At 57.8% G+C, this 21259-nt stretch overlaps 2 protein-coding genes across 9 annotated transcripts in view; one reads left to right on the top strand and one right to left on the bottom strand.

Annotated features, from left to right (window-relative positions):
- Window positions 1-6571, top strand: part of TMEM94 (transmembrane protein 94) — a 38753-nt gene extending 32182 nt beyond the window's left edge. For all 4 annotated transcript variants that reach the window (XM_074921987.1, XM_074921988.1, XM_074921986.1 and 1 more), the window contains 6 exons: window positions 506-587; window positions 908-1062; window positions 1375-1469; window positions 2642-2735; window positions 2985-3155; window positions 4008-6571. In XM_074921987.1, the coding sequence (XP_074778088.1) occupies window positions 506-587; window positions 908-1062; window positions 1375-1469; window positions 2642-2735; window positions 2985-3155; window positions 4008-4080 (670 nt within the window). In that variant the 3' untranslated portion in view covers window positions 4081-6571. The remainder of the gene's footprint in view (window positions 1-505; window positions 588-907; window positions 1063-1374; window positions 1470-2641; window positions 2736-2984; window positions 3156-4007) is intronic.
- Window positions 6572-7403: 832 nt separating this feature from the next.
- The window catches only part of CASKIN2 (CASK interacting protein 2), a 34785-nt gene continuing 20929 nt past the window's right edge, over window positions 7404-21259 (bottom strand). For 2 of the 5 annotated variants that reach the window (XM_074921979.1, XM_074921984.1), the window contains 19 exons: window positions 20410-20461; window positions 18327-18424; window positions 18073-18218; window positions 17844-17939; window positions 16825-16955; window positions 16504-16612; window positions 16271-16379; window positions 15881-15975; window positions 15682-15799; window positions 15279-15461; window positions 14720-14841; window positions 14194-14275; window positions 13985-14079; window positions 13664-13774; window positions 13445-13546; window positions 13061-13199; window positions 10562-12730; window positions 10143-10458; window positions 7404-9893 (listed from right to left, as the gene is read on the bottom strand). In XM_074921979.1, the coding sequence (XP_074778080.1) occupies window positions 9797-9893; window positions 10143-10458; window positions 10562-12730; window positions 13061-13199; window positions 13445-13546; window positions 13664-13774; window positions 13985-14079; window positions 14194-14275; window positions 14720-14841; window positions 15279-15461; window positions 15682-15799; window positions 15881-15975; window positions 16271-16379; window positions 16504-16612; window positions 16825-16955; window positions 17844-17939; window positions 18073-18218; window positions 18327-18424; window positions 20410-20461 (4370 nt within the window). In that variant the 3' untranslated portion in view covers window positions 7404-9796. Of the gene's footprint in view, window positions 9894-10142; window positions 10459-10561; window positions 12731-13060; window positions 13200-13444; window positions 13547-13663; window positions 13775-13984; window positions 14080-14193; window positions 14276-14719; window positions 14842-15278; window positions 15462-15681; window positions 15800-15880; window positions 15976-16270; window positions 16380-16503; window positions 16613-16824; window positions 16956-17843; window positions 17940-18072; window positions 18219-18326; window positions 18425-20409; window positions 20462-20562; window positions 20713-21259 lie in introns of those variants that run through there. The other 3 variants (XM_074921981.1, XM_074921980.1, XM_074921983.1) reach the window with 3 other exon arrangements.

Genomic DNA, 21259 nt, shown 5'->3' with positions numbered 1-21259 from the left:
GTCCCTCAGCCTCTGGTGTCCATGTTAAAAGAAAGCTGACATCACCCACAGCATGCTGAGGCAGCGACAAGGATTATTCCAAGCACCTCCTTTGACAGGCTGCTTAGAAACACAGATAGGAGCATTTGTGTACTGCTGTGTTAGCCCTGCCTGCTGTCAGAGCTGCTATTGTCTTGTAGCGTGAACCTCCATCTGAAAATCATCTTCTAATCCTGATACTGTTGCACTGGGTGGAGTGTAATGGAGAGCCTTAGGGTGTCAGGCCAAGGCACCATGGGTGGATACACTTCCCCATCACATATTTGGAGGTCACCTCTCTCCCTGTCTGCACCTGCCATGAATGACACCTTGTACAGCATATGCTTAAGGCAGTGGCCAGATAAATGCCAATGTTCCAAGCAGTCTAAGGAGGGGTTTTTTTCAGTTCAAATGTTAGACACAGATGAAAAAGCAATAGTTGTGGTGCCTGATCTTGTTACTGAGAGACTATCTTACCTTTCTCCAGCATCTCGCTGCTGGGCAAACCTCCTCACAGCTCCATCATGACCATGGCAACAGGAAAAAACTTGACTTCCATTCCTAAGAAGGTAAGTGGCTGGTCAGATTAAAATCGTTCACACATTTTTCTTTTCTACTTTATCCCAGTGTTGATGCATAGCTGAGGCCCTGTGCCTTCCCAGCTTGCTTCATAAATTGGCCCATGGCATGAGCCATGCTCTCCAGAGCCTGGCATGGACAGGAAGGGAATCCCTTGGTGCCAGCATGCCCACAGGGCAGATACACAGTGCAGCATCTCATCTGTACTACAGCTTGTCTTTTGCAGCCACTGATTCCCTGATGGTTCATGCAGGGGAAGCTGGGCCAGTGACATGCCCATGTCATCCTCCTGCCTCTCCCTTATTCACAGACTCAGCACTACTTCCTGTTCTGCTTCCTGCTGAAATTCAGCCTGACCATCTGCTCCTGCCTCATCTGCTTCGGGTTCACACTGCATGAGTCCTGCAAAGAGGTGAACACTACCAGCCTCAATCTCACAGCCTGCTCCTCCATCATGCTGCACAGGTGAGGAACTGAGCCTGGCACACACCCCCTCACCCTGCAGGGCCTGTTGCTCTTGCCCTTCCCAGGTGGGACTGATTCCCCTCTAACAAGCTTCAGGCTCTTGCATGATCAGCTCTAATGGCTCCACAGAGGGCTGGGTACTCTCCCCACAGCCTTGACAGTTGCATCTTTGCTCACTGTTGCCTCCTGGTACTAGGACGGCCTGGCTCCAAGTTCACACTTAGTTCTCAGAGAAGGATATGGCCCTGGTGGGAAGAGGTCAGGCAGTAAGTCCTCACTGTTGACATTTTCCTGTGTCATCTCATTTGCTAGCAATACTGATGGTGCTCCTGACTGGTTTGGAACATTTTCCAATGCTCTTCTCGTAGCCCAGAAGCTCACAGCTGGACTGATTGTTTTACACACAGGTAAGTTCCTGTTCCCAGACCCCCATTCCACACTCTGGCGGAAAACTTGCATCCTTTGCCTCTTTCTTTACCCCCTATGCCAGAGCACAGACTCCCTGGTAGAAGCAGACACTACAGTAGTCTCTCAGCACAGGCATAAAGCCCCTTTTCTTACTAAACATTGCCATAACAGAATAAAGACCACACCTTCAGAGCTGATTCTGCTTCCTACAAGGCTGGTGAAGCATCAGTTCTGTTCCAGTCTCACCAGAAGAGCAGCATCCCTCTTCACCTTCTTGCAAGTCAGCAAGTAGCACCCTGCATGTCTCCAAAAATATTCCCTGCCTCAAAAGTCCTTATGTGTCTGCTGCCATTTTAGGAAGCACCCCATTTCCTTTCCCCAAAGAGCACTAGTGCAGGTGTGACTCCCCTGGAGCTGGAAGCCTTTTATACCCTCTGGAGGGGCAGGGAGCCAGCTCCTGGCTGACCCTCATCACCTGCACATGATTGCCTGGCAGAGTAGGTCCAGCTGCTCTCTGACAACCTTAAAGGGTCTCTGCAACCTTTCCACCATGTCATGTGGGCTGTGCCTTGGTGCCAGGCAGAGCATTGCATGTTGAGATGTGCAGGGTGTCTAGGCCAGCAGAAACTCTTCCTGATTTGAGGGGCAGCCCTACTTTGGAGAGAGGTAGTTTGCATTACTGTTCTGTGTCTTTCAGACCACTAAGGCTAGGCATGGGTGCTCTGCCTGGCAGGCAGGAAATGCTGTTTTGAAGAGCCCAGACAAAATCTGAGCAAATGCTCTGTCCTGTGCAGACAGCTCTGGGTCTTTGGATAAATATCTTTCTCTAGGCTGGAGTTTTCCACTGGTGCAGGCCTGCAGTGAGACAGAGACAAGACCACCGCGATCCCACCCCCCAACTCCCTAGTTCTGGTCCTTTGCCTGATCTGTTTTAGCGTGCCAGGCTGCAAACCAGCCTTGGCATCCCCAGAGTGAGTAATCCTGTGCAGTACTACTGCTGCATTCCCCCTTACCCTGTGTACCTGGAGACTTGGAATTGCTGTGGGGTCTGGCCTGAAAGGTTGGTTTCAGGGACATAAACCCCATATCCCTTGGAGCAGTAGTTGTTGGTGTAAAGTGTTGTATTTCTGTGTGGTGCTAAATAACCCCCTCTTCCATCTGTTCCCCACAGTGTTCATATCCATCACCCATGTCCACCGCACCAAGCCGCTGTGGAAGAAGAGTCCCCTTTCCAACCGGTGGTGGACACTCACTGTGGCTGTTGTGTGAGTATCCCCAGGCCATGATGGGGCACTCCAGAATGCTGGAGGAAGGAGGGCTCTAGACCTGCTTCAGCACTAGCTTGCTGGTGCTGAGAAAATGATAGTACCTGGCAGTTGTTTTCCACTGCTCAGTTGGTGAGGGGTCTCTGTTGTGAACTCAGGAGTGTTACATCTGGGCCTGAGCCCTGATCTGCAGATCCTGGGAAGCTTGTGAGCTCTGCTGAGATTTGCTGTGTCTGTTTATGGTCTTAGATTGCTGGGGCAAGTGGCACAGACTGTGCTGGACCTGAAACTTTGGGAAAACCTCCATTCTTCCTTGACCTTTAACCACGTTTCCATCTCCCCGGTCTCATGGCTCCTGGGTTTTCTTTCCTTGGTCCTTGTGGTTATCATCAATGAGATTGTCAAGCTGCATGAAATCAGGTATGGGGGTAGTTGGGAAGATGGGGAGAAAGGGCTGGAGCCTCCAGCCTGGCCTTGAGCTACAGAAAAATGATGCACAGGGAACAGGGTGGGGAATAAAAAGGAAAAGATGATTGCATTGTGTAAGTCACCTGGCTATTGTGTGCAAGCTCATGCTCCACCTCTCAGGGAGGAAGCGCAGGGGAGGAAGGAGGGTCAGGGAAGGGCAGTGGCAGTGATTGGGAGCAGGAAGGGAGACCAAAATTTCCTTATCTCAAACCAATGGGAGGGAGACAGCCAAGGTCTCTGAAATACCAGTGTGGAATCGGAGAGGGCTGTTCTCTCCATCTCATCCCATGAGGACAGAGAGGCATTGAATCACAGCAGAGGAAATACGTCTTCACACAGTGCCTGGACTGTGGGACTCATTTTCACGGGAAGTGGCTGAAGCCAAGAATTAGTAGCAGGCAAAGTGAGTGGCTGTTCTTACTAGCACAGGGAGCAGCCAGAGCTGGGAGTTAACGCTAATGAGCACTGATGCAGGAAATGGGTTGGTGAGGAAAAGCAGAGGGGAATAGAGGGAACCTGATGGGGACAGAGCCACTGTCTCTGTTCCTGGAAAAGATTTCTGGACCTCTTTCTTGCTGTGTCTGGTGGTCCTGGAGATGGGACTTGGCTGTATGGGGTAGGACTGAGACCACGGGTTGATCTCTGGGTCTGATTCCCCTCCCAGGGTATGATTCCCATCACAGGGCACAGGCCAGGGGCTTCCCTGCTCCTTGGGGCTGTGCAGCTCAGGAATTGCAGTGAGGCAGCCTTGCTTGCCTTTTACTCCTCCACATGCTGACTCTTTCTTTCTTCTGCCTTCTCCAGGGTCCGGGTCCGTTACCAAAAGAGGCAGAAGTTGCAGTTTGAGACGAAGCTGGGGATGAATTCACCATTTTAAACACTCCCAGCTCAAGTTCCCTGGAGCCAGGGCCACACAACCACATCCTGCACTGGGAGAGTGGCTGCACCAAAGGCTCGGGGTGTTTTCCCCCACACATGCAAACCAGACAGCCTCCTCACAAAACTACATCAGCACCTTCCAGGGGCAGGGCACTGCTATCAGGATCCCCCAGCAGGTATGCAGCCCCCACCCAGCCTGCTAGGGTACTCTCCAGGGAGCCTGCAAGCTTGGGTGGCTGTTCAGGCTGCTTTTCCTTTATTTATTTATTACTAGAGGTTTTTGTTAGTGTCATGGTGAAGCTGAAATGAAGCGAATCCTTCCCTCTGTGTGAGCAGATGGGTTTCCTGGACCTAGCAGGAGAATCTGAGGCCAGCATGGGAGACATAGGGCTGCTGAAGCAGGAGATTTCTATCAAAACCCATTTTGTTTTTCCATCTCTGCGTGCTCTCCTGGATGATGTGTGTGTGCATGCCTGTGCGTGCCCTCACCCACCTCCCCGTCCCTGTGTCCTGGAGCAAAGGAGCCATCTCTTTTGCAGCTGCAGGAGTGCTGGGTGCCAGGTGAGGACTGGAGCTCACATTCCCGAGGAGACAGTAGGAAAGGTCTCTGACAGGCTGCTGGGAGGCCCCTGCGATGGCCAGGCTGGGCCAGGCCTGCCCTCTAGCGTTATTGCTGTAGCTATATGCCGGCTGGTGAGTTCTTCGCGAGGAGAGGAGAGGAATAGGGCTTTAAGAAAAGCTGCCTGCATTCGACCCTAGTGATCTGGTGCAGAGGGAGTCAGGAGGGCAGCTCTGCCTGCCTGCAGGGAGTCAGAAGGACTCAGCTTCCTCTAGCCCTACTGAGCCAGCTTTTACCTGCTTTAAGAACCCCCCGAGAGGTTTATAACTGTCCTCATTCTTGTGATTTGAATTGCCATTCTGCTTCAGTAAAATGCCTGCTTGAGAGGGCCATAGCTAGACCTGAGACCTGCCTATCCTGCCGTGGAGGGAAGGGGATGTCTTTCTGAGCAGGATATCGACATCTTGCAGTTGTGACTAACACGGAGCTGGTGGACGGCTCCTTTCCCAGTCCTAGATCGTGCTGCAGCTGGTGCTTGCTCTCCAAGGCACAGGAAAACCCCTCTCATCACATCTTTCTGTGATCATGTTTGGAAGCCTCTCCCCTCTGTGCTGCTGCCCTCACGTGTTCTCTGTTTTTCTGGAGGTGTCTTCTTCATTTGACTGGGGGAAACCTTCCCCTGAGGGCTGCTGCAAACCATGATTTGCCCCAGTGCAGCACAAATGCTCTTGAGCTCTGAACAGACCCCAGCCGTACTAGGAACACTGGTGCTGTTGTGGGCTGACAGTTGAGGGCCACACAGAAGCACACAGGCTTGGCTACCAAAGTATTTGCAGCTCATGGAGATGTTTACTACCTTCCTAGTTCTAAAAACTGGCTAAAAGCTGGTAAAGCCTGGCACTGTTTTTCTCCCAATATTAACACTAAGCTGTTACTTCCCCTTTGGTACCTGAGATTAACAAATGGCTGCTGGTCCCTCCCTGGCTGGCAGGGAGCTGGCTGGGAACCCCCAAGCTCTGCCCTGCTGCTCTACCTTGTCTTCCTTTGATTGCAGCACTGCGTGTCTCTAAGCAATACCCTTATCCCTGCTGTGGATCTGGTAGAGAGCAAAGCAGGGGTACAGCCAGCCTCTGAGCTCTGGGGACAGGGGCCAGCTGGGGGTGTTCAGAGGCCTGGACCCTGTTCCTACAGCTGGAGAGTGGATGTTCAGATTCCCTGCTGCTGGCAGGGTTGCATGGGACAGGGAGCCAGCAGCTCACTGGGGAAACACAGGGCTGCTCTCCTGCAAAGCAGTGGTACCAGGCCCCTCCTGCTTGCAGAGCGGGTCTGCTCACCTCTGCCAGCAAGCGAAGCTCTGCCCTCACTCCTCTCGGGCCTGCAGAGCTGCCTGGCTCAGGGAGAACAAGCTGCATCTTTCTCATCTGACTTAATTCACTGTATGCCAGCTCCAGACCTGTTACCCTGGCACCTGCAAAATCAGCTTTTCTCTCTGAAGGTGGGGTATGGTCTCCTCTGAGCTGGAGTCAGAGGCAGCACCGAGCTGCTCACTGCTATTCCTGCAGAGCAACCTTCCCCCCCCGCCAGACCTTAGCTCTTGCCCTGTGCCACTAACTGGTGTAGGTGATAAAAGGCAGCAGATACCAGGGCTTCCTGCTGGCCACACCTTCCTCTAGAGCAGGCACCTCCACGGTTTCCTTCTCTGGGTGACCACTAATGTTTATTTTCCTGCACCCTCCTTACCCTGCTAGACTTGGAGGGAGCCGAGGCGTATGATGGAGCCTTTTGGATGGTCTCGCCAATGCCACCCTTCCCTCGGCCATTGTGGTATCCGAGGGTCAGGGTGCACGGCTTCAGAAAGAAATTTCCTACATCAAGATGTTTTTAAATGGTGTATATTTTATATTAAATTTTTGGGATGTATGTAAAAATACTTGATTTGTATTAAAATTGTAAATTGTTTAAAAAAAAACAAACCCAGACCCACACCATCCAGTGTATGAACGGCAATAAATGATTGTCTTGGATAACACACACAGTGAGAGTGGGAGGGAGTTTGCACCCAGCAAAGCGAGGAGATCGAAGCGTGTGTGGCTGCTTGTGTCATAGGACCCGAGTTACCCAGTTCACCTGTTGTAGGGACACAGCCTGAGAGCTTGATGCTCCTGGGACCCGATCCTGGCACTTTTTTTCCCCACTTTCTGCTCATCTTTGGGCAAACTGTCCAGCTCTGAATGCCTGTTCCTACAGAACAGTCTGCTTACCTGGTGGTCTCCTGGGCCCCAGGCACAGCACCCGTGGTTGTTCCCAGGCACCGCTTTGGTCGTGGCTGGCAGCATGGTTTGAAGCCTCTGGATGAAAGGCCGGGGCGAGGCGGAACAGGCGCTGCGAGCACTGGAGAGAAGCAGCGTGGCAAGACAAGGAGGCCTGGTTCCGAGCAAAGCAGGACCTGGTGTCAGCAGGGAGGATGGAGGGGCGCTTTGCCTGGCAGGCAGGAGTAGCTGAGGCTTCAGACGTGCCCAAAGCTGGGCACTGGAAGGTGGTGTTGGTCCCCAGCGCTCTCACCACCTTCCTGCCATGGTGGTAAGACCCAAACTGAACATTAACCTCGCTGGAGGCGACCGTGGGACCCTTGCCAGGAGAGATTATCTGAGGAAACCCAGGTCTTAAGCACTTGAGGGGCAGGATAAAGCTGATCCTCAGTGAACTTCAGAGTAGGAGACAAGCTTGTGTGATTTGACACAAAGGACACAACTAGGCAAAACTATCAAAAGGGTAAAATATGCCCCGCTGTTTAATAATTTTAGTCTTAATGGATGTTAGTGGAAAAACAAAACATGATTAACACAAACAGAGCAGATGGTTTAAAATCTGTTGTCAGTCTGGTGATTACATGGGCTAATTTTTTCCCTCACTGTCTTGCTGCACAGAGCAGGTGCAGCTGGGATCAGTTAGTCCCAGTTGCAGTGTACATAACTTACACACCATACAGTAGCTTCAAAATAGAGATCTAGAGCTTAAAAAATAGGCATTCTTCTGCAAAATCAAATGTTTAATTCCCTTATTGACAACGAGAGCAGCGTGGTGCTGCCCTCAGGTGGCTCAGACAGCGACAGCTCCACCCCAGTGTCCTCTTATCCCTGACCCTAGAGTACAAGACTTGCAATTCTGGTTAGTAAATATATATAATAAATCACATTTAAAATATATACATTGGCCTTTAAAAAAAAAATTTACAGTTTATCAACATTGGAAAAAAATAACTGGGCTTGTCCCAGGTTGACTCAGAGTAAAAATCAGTTTTAAAAGGTTTCTGCAAACCTTTTGATAAAGTGCCACTGGTTGTAGCTATTTAAAAACAGTCGGGTCCATGACGTAGCACTTGCCTGTCAGACACAGTCATTTAAATACACTCAATGTGATATATAAATCAGAGCAACCAACTAGCCAGGAGAGAAGCGTCTTAACTGCCTCAAACTGACCTCAAGTCCCAGCCAACAACATGATTTTTTTTTCCCCCCCAGGGCTTTTTCATCTTGCTTTTCAGCCTAGAAGCCAGGCTGGCACCTCCCGCCTGTGAGCGAGACCCTGGCGAAGGTCGGGCGGGCTCTGTGCGCAGGGGCTGCTCCCCCAGCCCTGCAAGGGGACGAGGGGCTGCCAACAGACCAATTCAGTCGCAAACTCCCAAAAGAATTGGGAAGCACCTGCCTCTTCAGCCACTTCCCTCTCCAGTTTGGTTTTGTGTTGATTTTTTAAGAAGGGGGGGACATGTGGAAACTTTTTTTTCCTTTGTTTGCAATTTTTGTAGCAAATGGCAGTTTAGTACAATCTTAGGTTCCCTTCTGGTGCTCTGATGCTTTCATTTGCTTGGCATGCCGAGTGCAAGCCAAGTTCGGGGCTCTTGGACATATTTAGACATGCACTACTAAACAGATCCTGCAAGAGAAATCTGTCTTCAAGCTATGCAGGCGCTCCTACCGCTTGGATGCAAGGAGCTATCGCTGCTGCTCCCCCGCTGCAGCCACGGGGCTGTGACTGCATCCAGCCGGGTGCACAGTAGCTGCTGCCGAGCTGGATTCACCCAGTGCACGCGGGGTCACGCTCCCGCCGGCTCGGAGGGCTGCAAGGAAGCATCTCACCGAGTCCCAAACGCTGCTACTGCTTAACAATGCTCACAGCGGAGTTTGTGCCAGCAGGGAGGGGGAGTGGGAAAAGGGACCATTTTCTCCCCAAAAAAGGGATAGGGGAGGTTAAAAAAAAAAAAAAATCCCACAGGAAAAAAGCACTAACCACACTACTACTTCACCCTGGCAGCACCAGGGTGGTGGCTTGTGTAGGCACCGTGTCGGCAGAGGGCAGCCTCCATTTAGGAACATGATCCAGCCAGCCTGGCACAAATGCCCAGGCCTTCGGCGCTGCCATCACCATCCTCATGGCTGGGGAGGGGGCAGGTAGAGCTCCGTGTCCAGCAGGGCTGTGGTGGAGCATCCGCTGCTTCGCAGGCTGTGCCAGCCCCGTCTCGCGTTTGTGGGTCCCACCGGAGGGATTTCGATCCACTTGGATTACACGCTGCCTGACGCTGATGCGTTTGGAAAAGCAACAAATAAAGCAGAAAGGTTCCTTCTCGCTCCGCAAGCTGCCAAATTGCAACAAGCCCTGTCTTCTTTTAGCTGCTGTCAGGCCTTGCCGGGGCTGGGATCTGCTCAGTAAATAGCCAGCTCGGTGGCGGCTGCCCGGGGAGGTCTCTCCTTTGACACATTGTTGGCAGGGGATAAATAATAAGAGGCAGGACTCAGCAATGCAGCAGGGAAAGAGAAAGGTCCCTTGTGGAGGCTCCTCAGCTCTGTGCAAGGGAGTGAGGGCTTCGTGGCCACCAGGACTGCCTGTGCAGCCCCTCTGGGCTCTCCTCCTGCTGCCAGTCTGGTGGGAAACGCCTGACCCCCTCGGAAACCAGCCGGCAGCCACGCTGGCACGTGTGGTACGGAGCCAGGGGCGAGCAAGGAGGGGCGGCTGCGTTCCCAGCCGCAGTGCAAAGTGTGGGGAGGGAGGCGGCTGGAGAGACCTGGAGGTACCGCTCGGTGCCGGGTCCACTCTCCCCCCGTCACGATGGGCACTGGCGGAGCAGCCGGAGGCGGGGAGGGGAAGGAGGGAGCAAGTCTCAGTCCAGCATCGCGTCCAGCTGGTCAGCCAGGTCATCAAACATGTTGCTGATGTCTTCCAGGATGTTCTTGGCTGAGTGCATGGCCCCGGGGTGGCTGGGGAGGAAAGGGAGAGCCGGTCAATGCACTGCCCGAGGGCTTCACGTGCTGATGGGGCAGGGTTGGCCAGGCTGGACCCAACCCTCCCGGAGCTCAGCACGCAGCCAGACTGGAGCACGCGTGAGCTGCTGTGGTGCAGGCGGGTGCCCTTGCACAGCCCTTCGCCTGCCCTCTCCTGGGGCTTTCCAATTCCACCTCGAATTCCAGCCCAGCATCTCCCTCACACCCCCCCCCCCGCTGCCTCACCTCTCCGCCTCCTCCACCGTCATCTTCTTCTCAGCCACCTGCAGCGCAGCAGCCAGGGTGGAGTTGGTCTGCTCCAGCCGCTGCTGGACCAGGGCGGCCCCCGGGGCAGTTGCCAACGGCTTGGCCAACACGTTGCCCGCCTCCAGTGTCAGCGAGCCAGGACCGGCCAGGGACCCGATCACATCCGGCACCGCCTCGGTGGCCGCCCAGGGAGCAACGGTGTGGCGGGAGGGCTGCAGGACCTGCTGGTAGATGGTTTTGGGCCCGGAGAAGACCAGCTTGGTGGATGCCACGGAGGTGTGCTTGGCAGGGACATCTGCAAAGGAAAGGCACTCGTGGCACGTGGTGGCCCACATCCTCCTTGCCTCCTTCCAGAGGCTCCACCACCACCTGGGAGACACCCCCACAAGCCCACGTACCTGGAGCAGGCGTCCTCACCACGGCGGTGCCGAGCAGCTCCGTGGGGCTGGGGGCTTTCGTGGGACTCGGTGCCTTCTTGATTCCCTTCTCCAGAGACAAGATGCTTTTCTCTATCTCAGCAATCCTGAACTCCACGCTGTCATCGTCAAAGGCATCCCCGGCCATCCCGGCTCGTGGTGCTGGTGCCGGCACGGTGGGGCCCGCGATGCTCACTGCTTGGGCCTGGGCATACTGGGGTGCTGGGCTGGCCCCTGCTTCATCCTGCCCTGCCATGCTGAACGCCTTCAGCACCGCCTGCAGCGGCTCCCGCTCCCTGAAGCGGGGCCGGCGCTTCACCGTGTCCGACTCGGTGAGGTTGAACTCTAGCACAGGCAGCTCCTTGGCAGCAGTGGGCAGAGCTGGTTCCTTCCCAGTGGAGCAGGGGGGCTCTGCTGGCTGGGAACTGGGCTCTGTGTCCGGTACAGCTGTGTCGGCCTTGGGGTGCCCCGTGGGCTTTGGCCGCTGTTTGATGGTTAAGTTGCCTTCTTCTGCAAAGGGGATGCACTCACTGGAGCTGTTCTGGGAGGATGAGGAGACCCCCGGCTTGGTCTCCTCCTCCGTGTCTGAGCAGGCGTCCTCCCGCCCACCCTGTGCAGCCACCTCTGTCATGGGAGCGCTGGGCTCACTGAATGTCCGTCTCCGTGGCTTGCTGCTCTCGAAGAGGTCCCTGCTGGCATCAGAAAGCGTGGTGCTGCTGCTGTCACCACCATTGTAGGACTCATCATCCACATCTGCCCTGGGGAGACAGTCCTGAGCCACGTGCAGTGGTTTTGGGGCCAGGAGGGGCTTGGGTGGACTCGCCCCCGGGGTCCCCTCTAGCGCAGCCGCCAGGCTCTTCACCGTCCTGCCGCAGCTGGTGTCACCAGGGCTGGCGACCGTGTCAGCCACATCCTGGGGGGCTGCGGGCTGCCGCTCGGGGTCAGGGGGCTGCTCACCGTCTGCCTCAGCAGCGAGGGCAGTGGAGACGGAGCTCAGGCGCTTGGGGGGCGGCGGTGGAGGGCCCTTGCGCTTGGCCCGGATGGCAAAGGACTGGCTGCGGGTCACCTTGGCATCCGTCTGCACACAGGCCCGTGGCATCTGGCTGCGGCCCGGCCGCCGCGTCAGGGTGGCATAGGAGCCCAGGGTGCTGGTGGGCACCCCCTCCTCCTCCTCATGCTCCCCGTCCGACAGCGCGTAGCGGTTCAGGCTGTGTGAACGCTTCTTGTACTTGAAGCCTTCACCCCCGCTGTGCTGCTCCCCGGCCTGCCAGGCGCCCGGCGCCGCCCCAGCTGTGGGCGACATGGCGGGCGGCTCTGTGGGGCCACACTGGCTGTGCAGATAGTTGAAGGCTTTTTGGGCCGACGTCTGCAGACTGCTCTTCTGTCCAGGGGAGATGGAGGGGTACGGGTGTGCCAGGGTCTTGGGCTGCTCTGCTCCCAGGAGGGAAGGGACCGTCGGGGATTTCAAGGAGACGTGTGGGTACATGAAGACATATGGGGCTGTTGCTTTGCTGGGGGTCTGGGGAGGAGTACAGGGGGTGACCGCTGGTGTCCCGGCACCTTTCTGAGCTGCCGGCCGGGCATACTGATCCGTGCCTTCAGGCAGGTTCCTCTCCTTGAGAGGGCTGCCCCCACTGCCGTTGGCATAGCCGTTCAGCCCCTCAGGGGAGACGAGCTTCCCGTAGGGCTCGGGACTGGGCTGTCCCGGCAGGCTGGCCGGGCTCTCCTTGCTGCGGGGCGGTGCGCAGGACTGCCCACTGCTGCTGCTGCTCTCCCCGCTGCCCAGGCTCTCCTGCGAGGGGCTGGAGAGGTGTCGGGACAGCACATTGTCCTGCGAGTGCCCTGAGCCCCGGGACCGCACCCCGATGCTCTCCTGGCTCCGTGACATCCCTTGGCTGCTCTTGATGCCGAGCGTCTCGTGGCAGCTGTTGGACATGGCTGTTTGGAGCTCGTAGCTGAGCTCGCTGTCCTGGAAGGTCATCATTTTGGGGGTGTGTGGGGATTGGCACTCCCCATTCTCCAGTGACTCGATGGTGACAATGTCCAGGGCACCGGGGACTTTGCGTCTTGCCAGAGTTGCTTCTGCTTGGTTGAGGCTTTTGCGGAGGTCTCTGAGCTTCTTGACAGCCAACATGATCTTCTTCTGGTGGCCTGCAGGAAGGTTGCAACAGGAAAGGGGCATTAGGTCAGCGCTGGCCCCCACGGCCTTTGTTTCCTGGCCAAGAAGAGTCATGCTCACATCACCAACTGGGGCAAAGGCCTCCGGGTTATTTAAACCCTGCCTATGGGAGGATGCAAACTACGACCAGCTCAGCCTGGCCTCAGCATGCCAAGGGGAGGCCCTAGGGACAGCCATAAACTGCCCTTTCCAGGTGCTCAGGATACGCCTTCACCTCCCAGCCTGAGGGAGAATGGGGCATGGGGACCCGGGTGGGAAACCTGGCTGCCCTGGGCCACCCCAGCACGGCAGCAGGGACTCACCCAGCTTGTTGATGCCGATCTCTTGCAGATCCTCCCATGTCAGGTCCGTGACAATGGTGATGGAGTCGTAGCCATTGTTCACCAGCTTTTTGTGGTACTGGGGCAATCCGATGGCACTGAGCCAGTCCATCAGGTCAGCCTGCAAAGAGCACGGAGACGCTGCCATGAGCACCGAGGCAAGGGCAGCACCTTCATCCATCCCCACCCTGCCCCTGGCCAGGACACTGCATTTTTGGGGTCTCTCTGACTGCATTACCACAGGCCATTGCAGCAAATATTTACTTACAGACCCTGCTCCTATCCTGCGCTGGGGTAAAGACAACTCTGAGAAAAAACCTGGCAGAAAGAGGGTGCTGAACAAAAGCCCCGGTGCCAGGGACTCACCGGGATGTAGTTGGGCAGCCACTCGGCGATGCTGAGCTGCCCGATCTCAGTGGAGATCTTCTTCCTGTGGCCCGGCTTGGTCACGCCGATGGCTGTCAGATCCTAACGCGAGCAGAGCAGGGCTGTGGTCAGCAGGGGCCCGGGGAGCACGGGGCAGTAGGCACCTGCAGCCGGCAGCTCAGGGGGATGCTGGCCGGGGTGGGGAAGGACCCGCCTTACCTCCGGGGTCATGCGGCTGATGGTGGGGACGTCGTAGCCGGCGTTGAGGAAGTTGGCGGTGTACGACTCCAGCTGGAACTCACTCAGCCAGTTGTAAATGGCTTCTGCGTCCTGGGGAGAGGTCGGGGCAAAGAGCAGCCTGTGACGGTGGCTGCAGGGACCTGGCTGCTCCAGGCAAGATGACAGGATTTCCTTGGGCCCACCTGTCCCCAGTGTCCTCAAGACCCAGTCCCCTGTGTCCCCAGTGCAGCAAGAGCTGGGCTGAGAGCCCACATGTGTCCCTCTCACCCAGCACACCAGGTTCCCAGTTGGCCCAGTTACCTTCCCCTCGAGGAGCTGCTCAGGCCGCAAGAACTGGTGGGAGAAGACCCTGTCTCCAGGGGGGCAGCTGCCTGGGGCCTGGTGGCTCGGTGGCCCTGGCAGAGAGGACAGAGGAGAACCGTCACGGAGGCACTCGAGCAGGGAGCAGCCCCCCCAGGGCCAGGGAGACAGCTGTCCCCAAGGCCCCATGGAGTTGGGACATCCCTCACCTGCCGGGGAGGTCAACTGCCCATTGCGCGGCTCCGATCCCAAAAGGTGTTGCTGGAGGTTGTCGCTGGCGGAGGGCAGCGGCTGGGGGAGAGGAGGAGTGAGTGGAGGAGGGAGACAAGCCCCATTGCACCCCCAGGAGTGGAGCTGGGGTCTCCGTGCTGGGCTGCTGGGCACAGCTTCAGCCAGCAAAGGGCTGCTGGCCCCTAGGAACAGATCTGGGCAAGATTTGGCCTAGGGCCCTTTTTCTCCTCTCAGATGCCACAGGACATGACGGAGATGCTGTGTGGTACCAACCACAGCCTCCAGCTCCTCTCAAAAAAGCCAACTGTGCTATGGGGGGCAACTGGGGAACCCCCAGGAACATCTCTCTGCTGAGTCCTGACAGCAAATGGGTGTTTGGTGGAAGATGCTCAGCTCCTGCAGCCCCTCCAAGTGCAGGGGTTACAGGGAGTGTGCTGGGGCTCCCTCCCCAGCCTGAGCCAGGGCTGGGGGAGCAGCATGGGGGAAGCAGGGGCTGGCACCTACCCTGGTGTTCTCGATGAGGATGCTGGTGCTCTGCCCGTTGGTGCCCTCGGTGCTTTGGCCGCTGCCGGCACTGCGGATACTCCCGATGCTGCCCTCGCTGCCCACACTGTTCCTGTCTCCTGCTGCTCGGGGCAGGCGGGGAGGTCGTCAGCAGCGCCCCGGGATCGAGGCTGACACAGGGCACAGAGGTCCCTGGCAGGGACCCGTGTGCCAGCACAGTGATGCCAGTAAAAACCAGCCTCCCGCAAGACCCCTCCGACCAGAAGATGATGCAACGGTCCCTCCCGCCTCCCGACACACACAGCACAGACAGGGTGACCTCGGCTGGCAAGGGACACACCAAGGGGACGTGGGGACGCATCTGATCAGGGACACGGGGAGGGAAAGGGCTGCTCTACAGGCTCGCCTAAACTCCCTTTCCCTGCGCCTGCTCCCCTCATCTGGCCGCTTCCCCGCCAGGAGATGGAAGGAGAGTCTCCCCCCGTGTCCCCCTGCACAGGCAGGGCTGGGAACAGGGGAAGGTCCCCAGCCCCTCTCCCTCCCCAGCTGCACCCCTGACCTGAGCTGTCAGGGCCCGGGGCCGTCCGGGTTAGGGTGAGGTGGCCATAGGCCGCTGGGACGCTCGGGGCTGCCTGGTGAGGACACTCGTCGGGGAAGTGCTGCAGCCCGCCGGGGGGGGCCAGGAGGGCCCCGGGGGGACCCTGGCGCTGCTGCGCGGGTGCCACGCGGGGGACAACCATGCCTGCATTCAAAGACAAAACACGCGTGGTCAGAGCTCGTGCAGGAGGCAGCGTGGGGGCGATATCTGAGCCTCAACCCCCAAATTACCACCCCACCAATGCCCACCCAAGTCCTTCTCTTCTCCGCTAGCTAGCCAGGGCTGCGGGGACCTGTCCTACAGGAGGGGCTGGGATGGTTTCATACAGGGGACTGTCCCCAGCATGCGGAGGATGGCCACTGACCTGTTCGCTTGCTGATGACTTCAGCAATGGAGGGGGGGAAGTACCCGACCCGGTCAGTGCCTTTCTGAGCGTCGTGGATGTGCCCCTTCCATCGCCCATCTGGATGTTGTTCTAGAACCTGCCGTGGGGACGGGAGGGACAGGGTTGGTACCTGGGATGGTGGCAGGTCTGGAGGACAGGGAGCAGGGAGTAGCCTCACCGTGATGACGTCTCCTGCCCGGACATTGAGAGCAGTTGGGTCGTGGAGGTTCCAAAAATCCTTCAAAGCTCGGACCTTCAGGATTCCTGATGCCTCTGAAGACAAGGGCCAGAGGGAAGAAAGAAGGTGCCAGAGTACAGAGAGGAAAAAGAGCGGTTTGGGGAAGGCAGAGGGAAAAAACAAGAGTGAGGAGAGGGGAAAAGAAAACATTAATACTGCAAGAAGGACTCAGTCCCTGGACATCATCCACATGGAGGATGGGGGCACATCTGATGGGACTGGGATGCTGACACTGAGAGGCTGTTCAGGAGCACTGGGAGCCCCAGTCAGGTCCCAGGGGGAAGGAGCCCCTCTCAGTGGCAGGCCAGCTGCGTGCTGGCCCCACCTCACCTCTCAGCAGCTGCTTGATGTCCTTGCTGGCGTGCGAGGTGGTGAACTGGTTCACGATGTCCAGTGCCGTCTGGTTGTAGGTGTTCCTGATGTTCACATCAACGCCGCCCTGCCCGCAAGGGGACATGGTCACGGCCAGACCCCACACCTGCTGCCGGACCCACGGGAGACAGAGGAACCGAGGGGAAGGGGGTGATGGCTGACCCCCAGGGCCCTGTCCCCACCACGCTCACCTCCAGCAGCAACCGCACCACCTCCGTTTTGCCGTAGAGCGCAGCCTCGTGCAGGGCTGTGCCTGTCTTTGTCTGCTTGTTGATCTCGATCCCAGCCTTCAGCAGCTGCCTGGAGGAAGGAGGGAGAGGCATGAACGGCAGGACACACACATCAGGGCCAGGCGATGGGCTGCTCTGCGATGGGGACAGCCCCTTGCACCACTGAGGCTTTGGGGATGAGACACTGAAGCCTGCAGCAGGGAGATGGGTTTGGAAGGAAGCGGGACTGAAGCCGTGATGGGTTTTTCCAGGATAGGGCAGTGCCCCTTGGCAGGGTGTTACCTGATGATCTCCTTGTGCCCGTTCTTGGCTGCCAGGTGCAGTGGGGTGGTGTAGTTGGGGTCGGTGGCATCCTTGGACTGTCCCTCCAGGAGGGCGACGCACAGATGGCTGTTCAGCAGCAGCTGGGCCACCTGCAGGGGGCACAGCGGTGAGCAGCAGGGTGCTGGTACCCCCTCCTGCACCCTCCCAGCAAGGGGCTCTCCCTTGGGGCCAGCCCTCTGCTCCCCATCCCACCGCTTCCCTACATCTGCAGCCCCAGGGCTCGGCCGGAGCCGGTCAGTGCTTGGCAGGGCCACACTGTTGCAAGGGGCTGTAAAAGGTCACAACAGCCAGAAATAGTCTTCCCATAATCGGGCTTTTCAGACCAAGTCCTAAAACACTCCAGTCTCTTCAAGCCTAGAGCGACTCTCAGCATCTCAGGGCAGCCCAGAGGCACAGAGGAGTTATTTTTACTGCCCTGTTTATAGCTGCAGACATTATAGATACTCCAAAAATGGAAATATCCCCTGGCCCCCTCCCCGGTGGGGCATGGGACGGTCTGGCTGGCCACAATCCAGCCCAGCCTGGCGGTGTGATAGAGGCTGGGCCGGGGTCTCCCAGAGCATGGGGCGGCCCTGTCCCCACGAGCTGTGCTGAGGACCTCGAGCAGCCAAGTGGGGCCAGGCACTCAGGGCTTGTGGGGATTAGCCAGTTCAGCCTATCTGTGCTTAAATGGGAGCAAAGCTGGGCTGGGCAGGGGGAGGCTGCAGGGAACAGGGAGCGAGGACTCCTGGCTTCTCTCCCAGCCTGACGCTGCCCTGCTGTGAGGTCAAGAACTGCTCCCAGGTTCAGGATCCAACCTTGCCCGGTTGTGGGATGAGGCAGGTGCTACCTGCCAGGCTGTGAGAGTCATGGAGGAGGGAGAGTGGTCACAGATGTGGTCACAGATGGACCCAGCGCTTTGCTTCCAGAGCAGCCAGCCAGCTCCAGAGCTGCCCCTGAGAAGTGCCCGGTGCAGAGCAGAGCCCCCCAGCCCTCACCTTCAGCCGCCCAAACTCGCAGGCCAGGTCCAGGGGGGTTTTCTTCGCCTTGTTGATGAGGCAGGGGTTGGACTGGTGCTGGAGCAGCATCTCCGACTGCGGGGGAGCAATGTGGTACAGGGGCTCAGCATCATCCCACACCCCTGCCTCCCTCCTGCCTGGCACGATGGGGTTTGCCCCCACCTGTGCACCCCACATTGACCCGGGGTGGTGCTGGGCTCTCACTTACCACCTCGTAGTGGCCATACTGTGCCGAGAGGTGCAGCGGGATCTGCCCATCCAGCGAGGCCATATTGACGGAGGCAGCAGCACGCAGCAGCACCCGCACCGGCTCCACGCGCCCCTGCCAGGCCGCGTAGTGCAAGGGCCGCATCCCTAGGGGGGAAGCAGGGCTTAGCAGGGCTGGATGCGGCCCCTGGCCTCACTCAGAGGGCTGAGCCAGCTGCCGGAGGCACGGGGCCATGCCAGAGAGTCACCCCTTACCATTGCTGTCCTTGATGTCAACGGTGGCCTGTGCCTCCAGCAGCAGCGAGATGAGGTCCAGGCTGCCGCCCAGGGCTGCGTGGTGCAGCGCCGAGAACCTGCGACACAAGGCAGGGCTCAGCCCAGCCCTGGCACCCACCGTGCTGTCCCTACAGCTCCTGCCTGCGCAGGGACACGCACCGAGAGCCGGGGTGGTCGCCGGCTGTTCCTGGCTACGTCCTTCCTGATTCCCCACTCCCAGTGCCTCAATTTCCCCACAGCAAAGCAGAGATCAATCTCTCCATGCCGTCCATACCCCAGGGCTCAGCAGGGGATGAAGGGACCCTGTGCACCCCCTGAGACCTCAGTGAGATGGGTCCCTCACAGCCCTGCCCTGTGCAGAGGGCAAGCAGACGGGATGGAGAGTTGCATCTCCCCTCTTTGCGGTGCAGCCATGCAGCCCGAAGCTGTGCTGCTCACAGCAAACACACCGGCCCAGAGGCTACTCCTGGCCCCTCCACCAGCTGCCCCCTCCCCATGCCAGCAGGGATGATGGGAGCCCACGGCGCAGTGTGGGAGGCCGCTGGTAATGAAAGAGCCCTGTGTCTCGGGCTGTGAAAAGGGCCTGTCTGCCCAGCTCTCCCCCCGTGCTGTCACGTGAAGGGCCACGGCCGAGGGAGAGGTCCCTGTGCCGCCGGGGATTAGCCCGTGTGCTGCTCCAAGGGGCATGGGGGTCTCCAGACGGTGCTGGCCCAGGGCTCCAACGGGCTCAGCAGGATCCCAGCCCTGTGCTGGGGCCGCAGCTCGGCCAGCTTGGCTCTCTTCCCAGACCACAGTCCCAGAGCACCCCCAAATCCCTGTGCAGAGTCTCTGGGCATGGCAGGAGGGACACTAACCCCAGCAGAGAGGGCTGCCCCTTCCTTCAATACAGCCACCACGTCCCCGAGCCCATGCCAAAACCTCTGCCTCAAAGCGAGAATGCAGGAGGTACAAAAACCTCCCCTGCTCCCCGTGCCAACCCAGCTCTGCCCTGGAGGTAGCTGCACAAACCCACGCTCACCCACTCCATCTCCCACAGGCCATGAGCAAGGTGATGCTCAGGACACTGCCAGCGGCACGGCTCTCCCGGAGGGTGCACGCTGCCATCCCCATGCAGGGGTCTTACCTCCCCGCCGTCCCCTTCCTGCACCCCAGCAAAACCCAACGCACCCCCCATGGTGTTAATACCCTGCATGTGGGCCCTTTACCCTCGTTCCCATCAGCAGCCCTCCTGGAGCTGCCCGAGCACAAGCCCTGTGCCTTATCAGAATCAGATCATTGCTTCTATTATTACATTTTTTTTCTATTAAGCTCCATCTGCACAGTATTATTTTAAGACAGAGCCATCCTGCACATTTTCAACCCCCCGCTGGCCTGTTAGGACTCATCATGGACACCTCCTCCTACAGAGTCCTCCAAAAGAAAACATGTAGAAATTAGGTACAACAACAGTACATAAAACAATGCTAATAACTCACAGGTCAGAGTTAATTCAATAAGAATAACATGCTTATTTATTTTATGGGCCTCTGTGGTTTCTTTAACTCTTAGTACCCAGCTTATTAAGTGCTTGGATTTTGGAAGTGATGAGCTACACAAATATGCTGTGGTCACTTGGCAACCTCATCTTTTCTTTCTCTAAACCCCCCGCAAATGAAGGGATTTTGCTCTTGTGATATTGAACACAGGCACAAGCACATGCAGGCGCCGAGGCCAGCTGGGTGCCCCTCTGTGCTTCAACCAGCGCTGGGGACACGGGGCTCTGGCTGGACAGGCTGCGATCCCTCTTCACCCCCAGCCCTAGGGAGGGGGATGCAGAAGAGCTTTACAAAGGATTTTGCAGGATGGGTTGAGCACAGCACTCAGCTCAGATCTGGGCAGGCTCTGGGTCTGCCTCTGCAGGGCTTGCCCTGGCTTCAGGACGCTGTTGTGTTCTCTGGGACACAGCACCTACCCTTGAAAGCTTTGTGATACCAGAACTGCAGAACGAACGGGATACTGGGGAGAGCAAGCCCACCCACACTGGCAGCAGCAGCACCCAGCACCCTGCCAGGGGAGCACTCACCCGTCCGCATCCTGGTAGTTCACGTTCAGGCGCTTGGCAGATCCCAGGAGCTCTGCAGAGAGAGGAGGCGAAGGTCAGGGCAGGAGGCAGAGCCCGCACCACCCCGCACAGCCCTGGGACCCCGCGCGAACCCCGTTCTGCAGCCGCACCGACCTCCCAGTGTGCAGAACAGCGCCTGCCCCATCCCGGTGGCCTCTCCTCTCCTCTCCTCTCCCTCTACGTTCACCTCCACGAACCCTCAATCAGCTGACCCAGCTTGAGCTCAGACCCCTTCCTCCCTCCGTCCCTCCTGCCCCATCTCTGTGCACCCCCGGGATGGGTCAGACCCAGCAGCTCCTGTCACCCCAGCTCGTTGGGACGGCACTTCCCTCCCCTTTATAGGCAGCAACACCCCAGAACTGCTGAGTGGGGCTGTTTTGCCCCCCACTCGCTCCCTCTGCTCACCACTGCCACCGAGGCCTGGCCCACAGACCACATGGTTGGCATTTTTATGGCAGGGCAGAGGCTGAAGCCTCCAGCCATGAATGTGAGGATTGTGCCACCTCGGATATCCCCATTCCCCCGCCCATCCCTCCCTCCCCTTCAGGGACCACTGAGCAGCAGAGGATGCTCACCCCACCCTCGGCACAGCCTCACGCACACCCCCAGCTGCTCGCTCCTTCCCGCAATTAATTTGAATGAATTCCTTCCTCCCACACAGAGAGGACGTTTTATTCTTCACCAAGGGGTTGAGAGCGGATTAACATCTCTGGAATTCATCCGCCAAGTCAAAAGGGAAAGAAAGGGGAAGGTATGCAGGGGGCAAGAAATGCCACCGCCTCTCCTCTGCCTTTCCAGGCAGCCCCAGCGC

The sequence above is a fragment of the Athene noctua genome, chromosome 18, assembly GCF_965140245.1.
Source record: "Athene noctua chromosome 18, bAthNoc1.hap1.1, whole genome shotgun sequence".
NCBI classification, from domain to species: Eukaryota; Metazoa; Chordata; class Aves; order Strigiformes; family Strigidae; genus Athene; species Athene noctua.
The sequence above is the reverse complement of the archived record's forward strand: the minus strand, read 5'-3'. Positions and strand labels throughout refer to the sequence as shown.